The following is a 14,347-nucleotide window of genomic DNA, read 5'->3' as shown; positions in this document are numbered from 1 at the left end:
CTTTCATATTAAAAATGTCTGCATTTAGTGCATACATCCGTCGCTCAGTGTGTTCTCTCAGTGAAATGACCTGAGTGTTACACCTCTTAAGAAAGCAGAAACATGCAATAGTTCAAACAGAAGGCAACGGATAAAAGAGTTAAACATGAAACTGGGCTGATGCTACAATGTTCCTAAGTTTACAGATTTAGGAAATCACTACTTCAAATGTGAAAAACTTGTACAAAGGACTTTGTAACTCCAGAGGGAGCTGTCCTAAACCTGATAAGTTGCTTCAAGTGATGCTGGTTGGGGCTGAAGACGGCAAGATGAAACGTGAAACAAACCAGTCTGATGACCTAGAATAAAATTATGAAGCCCTGAAATTTCAGCCCCAGCTGAAGAATATGATTGTAGCTCACTCCTCATATCTGCTGAAGAATTGAGGTTTATTTGTATTTTACCAGAATAACACACCAGGATCACTGACTGAGCTGTTTGGTGTCAAGCTGCACGTCGTGGATGGTTGCCAGGTTTATGACAAGGAAGATGATAACATGGAATATAAAAGAAAATATTTCTGCTCCTGCTGTGTCTGTGTTGTTCTATTTTATTTTTATCTTTACTGTTTATTGTGAGTTTCACAGATTAACGCAATGCTGAATCAGTGGACTACTTCTTTAAGGAAAGGTGTGGATGAAGTTCAAAACTGCAGGATTCACAGCAGCCTCAGAGCGCAGTGTGGCTTCTCTGGTTGCACTGAGACTGTTGGCAGTCGGGGTGCCAGTTACCATGTTTTTACTGAAAGTAATGAGGAGATTTCACATGGGGCAGAACGATCTGGGGAAAAATCTCTGGCACCTGAAATAACAGGGACACTCCCCCACAACAGCTGCTGTGTGCCGACACATTGAGCCCAGAAAAACTCTATGTGCGACGTCTGTCACAACAAGAATTGTGTGAGTGTGTGCAACATGTGCATGGTGACAGGTTCCTCCCTTGCATCTGCGTCATCAGTGGTCACAGTTTCAGCATCTTGTCCGTTTAAAAAGACAGACTTGCATAAATGTATGACATAAATAGGAGTGCAGGCGGGAGGGAAAGATAAAAATAAGCCAGTCTGTTAATGTGTTGGAAATATATGTTTTTAATCAGGCTGAATCTGTTTCAGAGACCGAGGACGTCTTAATGACACACAGATTTAACAGGCCGACTCAAACTGTGCCAAGAAAATTGTGCCACTTATATTGACTGATGCAACACAAGAACAAAACTGTAATAATCCAGAACAACTACAATAACAAGAACTACAAAAGAACAATAACTGGACAGAGAAGAAAGTGAGGAGAACAAAAACGGAAAGAAGTAAAAGAAGAGCAAGAAGTAGAAGATAAAGTAAAAGACGAAGAACTGTAAGAAGTAACAGAAGAAGATGAAGAAGTAGAAGGTGAAATGGTAGAAGAACAAGAATTGTAAGAAGTACAAGAAAAAGAAAAAAGAACTACAATAATAAGAACAATGACAAAAGGCAGAAGAGCTAGAAGAAGAATATCTAGTTGAAACTACAGAAGAATTATAAGCAGAAGAGGAAGAACTGCATGAAGACAAAGTACAAAAGGAAGACAACAAAAATAAAAGAATTAATTACAAGATCAAGTACAAGAAGAAGATAAGTATGAGCTACAAGAAATAGAAAAATTACCAGAATTTTATTGAACCAGGTCAGTTGAGAATCAGTTCTCATTTACAACTTGGCCAAGAGGCAGCATGGAAGCTAGATACAAGACAGTGAGGACATAAAGAAAAACAAAAAAACTCCAAAAACAACAAAAAATAGACAGTACAATTATAAATGGTGGCACTTTACAGGTAAATGTCAAGAAGCAAGTACAATGGTCTTGTACTATTGGTTGAACTGAATTTCTAAATGAGGAGAGGGGAATGAATGAGCGAAGCTTTAAGGTCTGCAGCAGAAAACTGAAAAGAGGAGGGACCAAAGGAGATATGGGTTTTAGGTGTGAGAATGAAGCTACTAGAACGATAGACTGTGATTTGTGTGGTGAATATTGAGATGAGCATACAGATAGGACGGAGTTTCACCCAATAAGAGTTTTGTAAATGAACAGAAACCAGTGAGTTTGTCTGCCAGAGTGAAGGCCAGTTCAACAGAGAATACAGGCAGCAGTGGTGAGTGTTAAATGGAGCTCCAGTCACGAATCGGATAACAGCGTGGTAAATAATATCCTGTTTGTGAAGGAGAGTTTTTGAGGTAGACCTGTAGGCTACATCACCATAATCCACAATTGGAAATGCCGTCATTTTAACCGGAAGCTGTTTTGCAAGAATATGTAAAAGGAAGATATGTTACGGTAAAGAATACCAATACGAGATTTGGTCTTTGTGAGCAGTACCATTACATGCGTTCAAATGAGAGCTTGCTGTTAGATACCAAGATATTTACAGCTTTTCACAAACTCAATCTTAGAGCCATCCAAGAGGAAATTTTAAGTGGACATTCAGCCAGTGGTAGATTTCTGTTGAAAAGCATGCATTTAGTTTTATTTGTATTTAAAACTAAATGAACTTTACTTGAGTATCCAAATTGTAAACTCCCTCGAATATATTTAACCGGAAAATATTGTGCTCTGCAACCTGTGTTACAGACCTATAGTTACATTTCAGATCACAGTTATACAGATGAAACATGAAGTTTAATGAAATGCTACAAACTACACTTGACAATGTCAGCAACAAGAAAAGCACTCAGAAAGCAAAATGCTCCGCCAAGGCTGCTCCGTCGTATCATTTCCGACGACTGAAATCTTGAAAAAATTTGTGGCAGTAATCACGGCACTATAGAATGTGTCCATTTAATATAGATGTACCCACAAACAAAATGACCTCGCGCTGAGCACAGACATGTGTTGTGCATGTGTACATTATATACAGATACTGAATCGTGTGACCTAAATATGTAGCGGACGGCGGGAATTGATGGGACTCTGGCACACCTCCACAATTTAATCAAATGTTCCTTGTATCATTTCAGATCAGATAAGTCCTGATAAGTCCACAGCAGTCGATTTGTAGTAGGATCAAAATCATGTTATCGTCAGCAAGTAGGAGACGTTGTCAGGGCCCCTGCCTGGCCCCCATTTTCAGTGGGCTCTCTCCCGTCACCACTCTGCTCATCCTCCTGTCTGTGCCGATCTCCCACAGCTGCAACCACTAAGCAATCAGATCACCAGGAACTCCAATCAGCTGTAGATCAGCACACCTGACACATCATCAGCTCTGCAATAAAACTAGGTTCTGCACTCCAATAAGTGCCAGATCCTAAGCTCAACTACCACAGCCAAATTTTGGTACTTTGGAATGCTATTCTCATGTCTGTTCTGTTCTGCCTGCAGTCTTACCAACCACACTGCTACAGTCCTCCAGATAAAAGACATGGACGCCCGGTTGGTTTCTGACCCAGCCACTTGCCAGGAACCTGGACCCGCCTTCCCAGGAAGACCTGGATCCCATGACTGCTCTGCTCGACCCGGTTGCTTGCCGGATCCGTGGATCTCCCCTCTGGCTGCCGCCATCGCTCTCCATCGATTGCCGTAGACACTAATGTGTGCCTCTCCGACTGCCGATCCCCGGAAGCTTGCCTTCCCCTCTTTCCCTTCCTTAGTGAGTTCAGTCCTAGTTTGATCACGTGCCCCCCGCAGTTCTGTTTAGTTGTTATTATTGTAATAAACCCGTTTAATCCTGACCTGTCTCTGCCTACAGTCTGTGTGCTTTCACTTTGGGTTCACCATAACAGATGTAGTGTTCACTTGTTGTCATAGTTACAGTAATGCCATGCCACTATCTCACAACGATACAGAAATCTTTAACAATTCCATGGATTCAGACTAAAAGCTGCATCACTGCCAAAATCTAATCAGTTGGTCCTTGTGTCATTTCTGACCTTTCCTGAAAAGTTCATCCAAATCCATTAGCCCATTTTGAGTAATGTTGCGAACAGACAGATAAACAAATGGACAGAAAAACAGACAGGCAAACGTCAGCTGATTGTCACATAATTCCGCCGTTCCTTGGCGGAGTAATAATAATAATAATGCTGAAATACTAGAACTTTAAGAACCTGAATTTTTTCCACAAATACTTATTCCCAGTTATTAATCTTAATGTTTCTAATTATGCTTTAGACTACAGGCTTTCTGATATAATATTGGCTGAATTCCATTTAGCTGCTAGTAGTTTCAGGTTCCTGGTGTTTTTCATGCTGTCTCACTGCCCCACTGTCATGTGTCATCAACAATATTGTGCTTTTCCTACTATGAGAAGTCAAAATGTCTAGAATAACAAATTTTACATGCATAACGATAGCTCCACGAATAAACGACTCATACAGTGTGGTGAACAACATGTTTGAAAGCCACAGAGTTTGCTCTCAACCCAGTCTAGCAGCTTGGGGACAATAACTGCAAGTCGAACATCATCAACCAGCATCTGTGTGCACCTTACTAATCCTCTTGTCATTGAATGGAAGCAAATGCTTTAAGACAGATAAAAAAAGTCTTTTGAAAAGACTTTATGGAAGAGTGGAGGCCAGTAAAGCAGCCTGGTAATAATAAGAGTTGTTTTACCTTGTTTTAGCTGAACAATGGGATTTTTTTTAAAGTAATATGGCCTAGTGTTGTCTCATACTCGAGGCAATGTATGTCGTACAGATTGAAAAACCCCCAGAGACGAAGAAGTCATTTTGGCCTATAAGACAAACGTTTAGCAATCATATTTACTCACAATTACTTTAAGTCACATAGCGTGCCTTTTTTTAAAATCTTATTTTCACATCTGTTGCACATCTACAGTGTACGCTTTTCTCACTTTAACTCTGCACGTTTTTTAAAATTACATAAAATACAAGTTCAGACATGTGATTTTAACCTTCACTGACCAATAATCTTTAATCATTTAATGAACTAAAAAGTCAGGCATATATATTTAGAATGGTTGCAAACCTGAACTTTCCATGTTCTCTTCTGACACTAACTAAATATCAGATGATTCACTGTCTTGGTAACAAAGTCCAGTCGGACCTTTACTGTCTCAGATGACACCCACAACTTGTCTGATTCATGCGTTTCTTTCAACTTCTCACTGCATTTAATGGCTTGGATGTATGACGACTGCTGGATTTTAAAGAGTCTTGGATAACCTTGGATAGCATGTGTGCTGTACCCCCCCCCCCCCCCCAAACTTGAGCAATACATGAAAGTATAAAGAAAAACTGAGAAACTTTGAGAGAGTGAAGTTTAGAACAAAATGAGTCTATTAAGAACACTGTTTTGAGAGAGATTCTGCATCAACTTGTGGAGGTTTTTCTGCCTGATTTTCAACTCTGTGTCTTGTAGTGACACACACACACACACACACACACACACAAGGTCATCAACACTGTATGTGAGTGTATGTTCATGTATGTGAGTGGGTGTTGTGGAAGGACTCAGCAACACGTTTTTTTTTTTTAGGATTAGGACAGATGAACATGCTGTGTTTACAACAGTTCGAATGCCAGTGTCCCCGTGAGTCATTTTGACACAGCAGGCAAGTGCGAGGATGTATGGGAGGGGATCTGGGAGTGGTGATACATATGTGTGCATGTTGTTACATAAAGTTATATGTTTTATGTTGAGTAAATGGGTCACAATTGTGGCATGACAAACAGGTTTGAGTGTGAGCACCAGTACAAAGACATTATTGAAAACAGGATGAATGCATCCAAAGTGTCAGTCTGATACTTGATTAGTACTAAATCACACACACAAGGTTTGTAAAATGTCACTGTTAGCAGCAATAGGGATTCTAAGACCAAAATCCTTTAGAAATACAGTTAAAATGATATCAAATTGGGGACTGTGGTCTTGGTCCCCAAAGGCAACAGCGTCCCCTTTTTACTGATGTGCGTGCTGATGAAAGTCACCAATTTCTTTACTGAAGTAAAGACACACACACACTGAAGATGGAGATTTGTTGGTGTGCAGGCTACCGCCCTCTATTGCCCTGCTGCCAAAATATTGTGAATGCATTACATGTGAACACACACACACACAACCTTATCAGTATCGCAGACCCCGCAGGGTTTACTAATGAGCTGTTTGCATCCAAGCGTGATTCCAAACACGCAACTTCTGTAAGCAGGCACTCACAGCTTGGAGTTACAGATGACCTTCCACGGAGCAGGTTTTGGGTGAGTGTGTGTCCCCAGGGGAACAGATGATGTGCATCATTGTGGACCTGGTCTTGACCCGTGACATGAACAGAGGACTCATTAGTGAGTAAACCCAGCCCACCCCTGCCCTGACACCAATTATTTCACATGCACAAGTCCTCCATGTCCCATTCCATCCCACTTCTCGCCTGCACACTGCACCACACATTCTCCAACAAATCATTATTTGCACTATAGCTCAGTTAGCTCGTAGCTGTGATTTATTGAGACTGATAGACAGTCGTGTCCTTCAGTAGTACTGTCAGCGTCACTGGTGTTTGACCCTATCTTCATTCACTTCTACGACAATAAAAAAGGCCTCTTCTGTCCATTAGAGTATCAAACACATCATGTTGGATTGTATTGGTTTAACACATGGCACTACAGGGAGAATTTGTTTGGTGAGAAATGTAACTTGATGTGTTGTATATCAGTAGTATATCACCTCTCCTCTTCACACAAGTGCAACCAGTCCATATGCTGTGTTAGATCATTTTGCTCCACCACTGGCTTTCTCTTTCATGTTCATCTGCTGTTCTGAATTGTAGGCGACTCTCGGCTTCTTTCCAAACTGGCCTACACTAAAAAAGAAGAATGGTATTTCAATTTTAATGCCAAATGAGCTTTCCCACCTCCTGTCCTCCTCCATCCCCCATGTGAGCACATGTGCCATGGTGGAACCACACTAACACAAACCCTTTTCAAAGGCAGTAGTCATGCAAAAAAAAAAAAAAAACCTTTCCGATAGTTTGTTGTCACCAGAAACCTCCATCCCACCTCCATGTTTCATCAACAGTATCCCTCCCACACAGTAATTTGTCTTAAATGATTAATAGATGAGATACTGCAAGGTCTTAAAAGAATGGCAAAATATGATATGCTTTCCTCATGTTCATAAAATGTTAAACATTTACAAAATTGTAATAGACTGTGCCTCTTGGTGCTTTTAATTAGCACAGCATACCCGAGAATTTAGAAGTAATCATCTTTTTGACAGACAGTGGTGCGTAACCACCTTGAAGACAATGACAAAACCCGACCTGCCGCTTCCTTTCTTGTCTCTTCCTCCGGTGGCTCTCACTCCTCCTCCCGGGCTGACGTAGAGAGGATCCTCCGCTGCCCACGGTCGTGGGCGAAGACCGGGCGCGGGTATAAACAGCTTCCCGGGACTCCAGAACGTCACTGCTTGAAGCAGCAGCGACTCGGTCACCAGAGCTGAACCTCAGCAGAGATAGCAGCAAGCAGGCACTTCCACGCCGCGCAGGCTAACTCGCTTTCGGCTTTGGTTCGAGATGGAGACTCGTCGGTCCGTGAGGGGCTCCAGCGCCCACAACTTTAAGAGTAAGTATCCCATCATTTTGCACCTGCAGTTTGAATGCAGAATTTTGGTTTTACGCATGCATTTATGGGGTTTCAGTTTGCTTGTCTACTTGTACTGTCACCTAAGATTTAAGCAAATCAGTTTCGGACAATCTACTTTTGAAATTTGAGAAACATTTTCATGTTTTTATGGGTAACAGCAGTTTTATGTGTGTGATTGTGTGTAAAGGAGCTGAATGTAACAACTTCATTACGGTTTTAAGCACAGTTTTGTTATATTTGAAATTGCTAATCGAGTTGTATGCACTGTTCAACATCCATTTACATTCAAATTATGCATAGCAGTTCTGCATGTCAGGAGTTTAGAAGAATGTTAGACATACGCACTTTTTGGATATATTTGCGCAAAGATTTACACTAAAAGTTCTCGATTAGACATAATTCAAATCTGAATTATAATAACCTATATGAACAGTTATTGACAAAACAAGATCAAAACTAGCTTAGATACTTTGGATCTGTTGCAAAATTTTAGAAAAACCTATCCAGTCTCTGCATCTCACTGTTACGCACGAAGAGACGTAAGAATGCCTTTTACGCACACGTTTCTTAACTTTATTCTTTATCTCACACGGTCTTTGTGGGCAAATAAGACTCAAGAAAGATGTCCTTTTTAACTCACAAGTCTCAGTTCTGGCTGTTCTCTGGCGTCCGGAGCAACTAATAGCCCAACTTGTTAGGAGGTCAAGGGGTGAGACGCTGGAAAATCTTGCGCACATAAGATGAATAGGAACTTCATGACTATTTAATGCATGTACTTTTCCCGCGGTGGCCACTTTTGTGCAACGATATCCGAGCTGTGCCAAGAAGCTGCGAAATTATTGATAAGAACAGAAACCGATCCAGGTCTGGTTACTGGTTTTACGCGTGCCCTCTGCGTGGTAAACCTCTTAGCGGAAACATTCATTTTGGTGCGAATAGCCTAAGAACTAGAAAACCAGGTTAATGTAATGCAGTGAGCCACATGTGACTCACATTTGTGTCTCTGAATGTATATAATGGTGATTTGAGTTGATTTTCTTCTCTAAATTGCTAAAACACCGAATCATGTAACCACGTCACATCCGCCACCGATACCAGTGTAAAGTGATCTGCTGGATATGGATGGGTGAATGGTTTTTGTAATGTAATCTGGTCTATACATGAAGCTCAACGTTCTGGGAGTCATCAACAAGTCATGGGTGAGGGCACAGCAGTGTTAAAAAGAATCACTGACAACAGCAACAGGTTTGACAGACAGAAAAAGAGCTAATCTCTGAAGCTGAAATCCACCTCTCTTTCTTCATCTTTCACACACAGAATGTGCTTGTTTTTCAAACAAGGACAGTTTACTGCAACAATGACAAGTTGTTGCTGATCCTTAAAATTAGGTATTTTTCTTCTCTGGAAAATAACAGTCATCTTTGTATTTCCTTCCCTTTCTCCAGGTGGACTATCCTTCTGGCTGATTCTGTGGCTGGTGGTGATGAAGCCTGGCGGGGTGGCTCCATGCCCAAAGCTGTGTGTGTGTTACCCTACGCCCATGACGGTCAGCTGCCAGTCCCAGAACCTCACCATAGTCCCGGCCGGTGTGCCCTATGACTCACAACGTGTTTTCCTGCAGAACAACCGCATCACAGAGCTTCGCGCAGATTCTTTTGGCTTCGAGACACAGGTGAGAATGGCAATGTTTGTGCTTTTGCCTCCGTTCGTAATGAAATTGGAGATTCATTATGTTTGTTTATTTCTCCCATCTAATCTCATCACTTTTCTGCATTGCTGTGCTCTTGAATTTCTCTGCAGGTGCTTTGGCTATATGGCAACAACATTACATGGATTGAGGCTGGAGCCTTCAGTAACCTTAGGGTGCTGGAAGAGCTTGATCTGGGTGACAACCCCTCGCTGCGGCGCCTGGAAGGTGGTGCCTTCAGGGGCTTGGAGAAGCTGCAGAGCCTGCACATGCATCGCTGCAAGCTGGCTACTCTCCCCCATGACCTCTTCCACAAGCTGTACAGCCTGCAGTTTCTCTACCTGCAGGTAAAGGCAACATCCACACACACGCCTAACAATACTTGCTGCATCCATAGATAGATGTTGGATAGTTATGCTTAGGTATGAACACACAATGTTTGCAGCAGCACACACTTTTTTGGCAGAGCTGATTTATGGACACATCCGTCACGTTACAGTTGCCCACATGAAGGCTGCACACCCACACTGATGCTTTCATACTGCACATGTTGAAGGATTAGTAAGAAGCAGGGTCAGTGAGTAGCACTCACAGCACACGGAAGATTTAGAACCAAAGCAACACACAAAATGCGCTTCTGCAAAAAACAGTTACCACTATTCAGCAGTGAATAAACAAACTTGAAATTTATGTTACCATCATATTGCGAAAAAAAACTCAAGAGACTGCTCTTAACTGTGAACTAACTGCACAGATTGATCCGTGTCGGCATCGTGAGTAGTTGCCAAATCCTCCATGCACATAGAAGTGAGTGTATAAAACATTAAAGAGAGCCTGTGCCCACATGTTTCTTCTCAGTAGCCTTTCTAGCTGCAAGCGGTCTCTTTCCAGATGCGACAAAAGCTAGCAAAACTCCAGGAACAAGTTGCAATATAATGTAAAATATAAAAGGAGACCAAGAAGTCATGACAAGACTAACTATTTAAACAGACCTACAGCCAAATGACTAAATACTGATGAACAGACATGCAAAATTTCACCTATAGGACATACAGACACACAACTCCTACTGCAGTTAAACCTGGTCAGAATTAAAACAAAGCTAATAAATTATATTTAGAGGACACACATTTAGAAATGACTTCAAATGCAACATTACAGAAAGTATAGAAATACTATATAATTATATATTTGACACACATTATCTACACATGTTATAACTTATATTTGGTTTCCTACTTTTCAGGCAGTAGCTCATTTCTGTACATGGCGAAAATTAGCTTTCGGCGATATCACGTGCATTTCTTCTTGCCACAGTTGTTTTGGGCACTCTCAGCTTTTGGCAGCTGACAGTGATTCAAACTCTGTTCCAATCAAACAATAAGTTCTTGCCAAGATGCCTTTCGAAAGAATAATAGAAAACACATCCCACATTCAAAGAAGCACCAAACAATGCATGTTGCCTCTGATGACCCCAAGTCTACTTCCCAGTAGGAAGCTCCCCAAGTGTACATATATGGACATTTCAGAGGAAGAGAGAAACTGCTTGTTTTCTCATCAGTAGTAATAGTAATTATTGACTTAAACTTTTGTGATTCCTAAAAAAAGATTTATGTGTCACACATGCAGTTAAGAGTTTACAATCAAGTTTAGATTTATAGCTCACTTGAGATTCATCAGATTGTATACCATGTCATATCATGCAATCTTTTTCTTGTAAACTAATGTTGCTCACATGTTGTTTCACCACATTAAATCTTCCTGTATTGTGACTTTGCTGCAGGAAAATCAACTGCATTTCCTGCAGGATGACCTGTTTTCAGATCTGGTCAACCTCACACATCTCTTCCTGCATGGAAACCGTATCCGTGCCCTCTCTGAGAATGTGTTCAGAGGCCTGGTCAACTTGGACCGCCTCCTTCTCCATGACAACCGCATCAGGCAGGTCAACCGACGGGCCTTTCGTGACCTTGGCCGCCTGACCATCCTTTATCTGTTCAACAACTCCCTAGCTGAGCTGCCAGGCCAGGCCATGAAAGATGCCCAGGGCATCCAGTTTCTCCGCCTGAATGGTAACCCCTGGTCCTGCGGCTGTGAGGCCCTTCCCCTCTGGGAATGGTTCCGCAAAGCTCGCATCTCCTCTTCTGAGCTCATGTGCTCCTCCCCATCCCAGCGCCGTGGCCAGGACCTCAGATTCCTCCGGGAACTGGACTTCGCTCTTTGCCCTCTGCCTGACCCTGGATCCCTGGCTGGAACCACCACAACCACCTTTAGCACTAAAACCCGCTGGTGGTTCTCCAAGCATAAGCCTGCATCTTCCTCCAAAGCCTCATACCAGAAAAGCTCAGAGACAGTGAAGGCCTTCCCCTTCCCTCCCGTCAAGCCTCAGTACATCCCCAAAGCCCCCGTTGAAACCATCCCCGCTAAGTACGAATTGTCAGCAGATGAGGCAGCACTGCCCAAGCTCGACCCAGAAGAGTATTGGGCCAACTATGGCAATGAAGACTCCTCGATCCGGTGCTTTGAGCTGGAGTGTCCTCCAAACTATGACAACCCAGCCTTCCCCTCATCCTCCTCCATTACCATCACCCCTTCCCTGCTCCACCTCCTTTCCTTCTCCATAGTCACGGTCTCCCTCCACTTTCTTTTTAGTTGAACTTCTTTCTCTCCACCTCCCCTATTTTTCCTCTAATTTCTCCCCCTGCTCTTTCCACCTACAACAACAACCTGGACCTTAATTCCTTTCAGTTGCCTCCTCGACAAGCAGGAGGTGCTATACTGATGCAGAAGACAGGTGAGGCAGGAGGGAGCTGTTGGTCAGTTAAGCTGATGTAGAGCAGGACAACATTTTAATGCTGAAATGTCTGCTGGGTGGTACAGGCTTCTAAAAAAGCAGGGATCACATCATGGAAACTGACACTGATAGTGGCAGTGTGAAGGCAGAAACCTACCATGTTAGCCGGTGGGGTTTCCAGGTGATTTTTTCAGTATCACAGCTGTGAACAACGCAGGCGTTGTAACTCGGCTACAGCTATTTTCTATACCAACTCGTGCTCACCATCCAATCACCACTGACATGGTCCTGCTATAATTTATTCATCATCATGAATAAAGCTGGTGATCTATGGAGGGTTATTTGACACTGCCTGAAGTAGGAGAAAGATGAGGATTAACACAGACAAAGAGAGATGTGGGAAGAGAAAAATACTTTTAGATGTTCACCTAAAGGCGCAAAAGGATAATGATTAGATCTGCAGCAAGGAGTGACAATTCTCTCCCCTTCAGATTCAAAATCTTGTGTGATCCAAGAGATGCCAGCAAATGATTACCATCAGCACCTGTACATACATCACTGTACATACACCCACTGCACTGTATTTTTAGACTAGCTGGATTTGTACTTTCTTTTAGTACACTTTGTTAAAAATGTTTGTGGTGATAGAGGAGATACTTAGATTGTCAATGGAAGGCAAACAAATTGTATGTGGAAACTCCTTTTTGCCCTTCATGTTTTCCCCCCCATTCTCGTCTCTTCCCCTCTCAGACAATCGAAAAAAATTTGTTCCACACCGAAAAGAGAATCAAAAAACATATCAGAGATACCCTTCAACAGAAGCAGAGAAATAGATGTTCACTACCAAACAAATAATTGAAGACTGCTCCAGATTCAGATTTTTTTGTGTGTGTTTTAGTTTTCGCTGTGTGAGTGAAAGTTACCTGTTGTAGACTAAAAGACCAAAGCCCAGAAGAGACCAGTTCTATAATCTCTTAGTAGATGTATGTGTGTGTAGCTGGCACAGTTTAAGAGGCTGTTAGTGTGGAAGTGCAAACTGACACAGAACAGGGTATAAAGTAACAGAAGAGTTGAGTGGTACATTTCCCTGTGTGTTGTTTGACACCTCAGGTTGTTGTCTAGGAAGTTCCTGTTTCATTACACTTAGACCTGCTGTTGGTCTCCATGTGTTAGGGAGTGTGAATGTATCTGAAAAACAATGTGTGTCCTTTTTTTTTTCTAAGCAGGATGAAAAGTCTTTGGTGCACAGCTGAACTTACAGGTCTCAAAGATTCACATCTGTAGAGTTTTGCAAGTTCATGACAAGTTTGCACCAGTTTTATTTATCTGTTCTGGAATCCAAGAATGTGATCTCACTGATGCATATCTATATGTTATTGTGTATCTATATTTTAAGGTCCCACAGATAATGACATTTACACACTGGAACTTCTCACCCGTATTGAAGCTGCACCTCTATCTCCAGTATGTGTTTGTAATGGTATGGGTGTTTACTCAACCATCTCTTCAACACAATGCCAATCCAATCTAATTTTAGTCTGCATTATTCATGGCAGCCATACGCTCCCTCTCAGACCCATCTGTTGACTCTGAACCTGAATCATGACTGTGAGTTTCTGAAAGATACTGTGACGTTGTTGGATTCTGTTTTTGTTTTCTTTTTCTCAATGGAAAAACTTGTTCAGAAAGTGTTTCGCTTTATTTGCTATAAAAATAAAGAAATAATCAAACAAAAGTGAGTGTGAGTTTCCTAATTCTTTGATTTTTTGCTGCAACAACGGAATACGAAAAGAATGGTAAAAGCTAATGAGTTGGTACACCAGCACAAACACACTACTCAGAATGGACAGTAGCAACAGCAGTAGCAATATTTAGTTTGAATAGCAAAACGTAAATCTGACAGCAGTCTAGCACTGCATAATAACATTTCATTTTTTCATTGATAGCATGCTGAATAATACTTTTTACGCAGTTCCTGAGAGACCACATTCACTCCTCACCTTAATCAGTTATCTCACCATGCGCAGTAGGCGGATATATATTACCACATCATACAGTGAGAAGGATGAATAAGCTGGAGGGGAGGGGGCATGTAAATATGATTCAGAAAAGAGGCAGAATGGGGAACACACCAGGATGAAAGTGTGACAACGTGTCCCGGAACCAGCACACCCCCTCAACAGATTAACTCTCACCATACTAATGATGATGATGATGCACAGGCTCATGCATCTGCTTACAAGCACAGGGACACATGAGC

The 14,347-nt window shown here is 41.9% G+C and overlaps 1 protein-coding gene across 1 annotated transcript; it reads left to right on the top strand.

Moving 5' to 3' along the window:
• The first annotated feature begins 7,407 nt into the window (after positions 1–7,407).
• On the top strand, positions 7,408–13,822 carry rtn4rl2b (reticulon 4 receptor-like 2b). Its single transcript, XM_022189570.2, has 4 exons — positions 7,408–7,585; positions 9,052–9,278; positions 9,407–9,640; positions 11,077–13,822. The coding sequence occupies exons 1-4, from the start codon at positions 7,537–7,539 to the stop codon at positions 11,947–11,949; spliced, it is 1,383 nt and encodes a 460-aa protein (XP_022045262.1). The 5' UTR covers positions 7,408–7,536; the 3' UTR covers positions 11,950–13,822.
• Positions 13,823–14,347: the final 525 nt, after the last annotated feature.

The sequence above is a fragment of the Acanthochromis polyacanthus genome, chromosome 10, assembly GCF_021347895.1.
Source record: "Acanthochromis polyacanthus isolate Apoly-LR-REF ecotype Palm Island chromosome 10, KAUST_Apoly_ChrSc, whole genome shotgun sequence".
In the NCBI taxonomy this organism is placed as follows: domain Eukaryota; kingdom Metazoa; phylum Chordata; class Actinopteri; family Pomacentridae; genus Acanthochromis; species Acanthochromis polyacanthus.
Note: the sequence above shows the minus strand (reverse complement) of the source record. Positions and strands in the feature narration are given on the sequence as shown.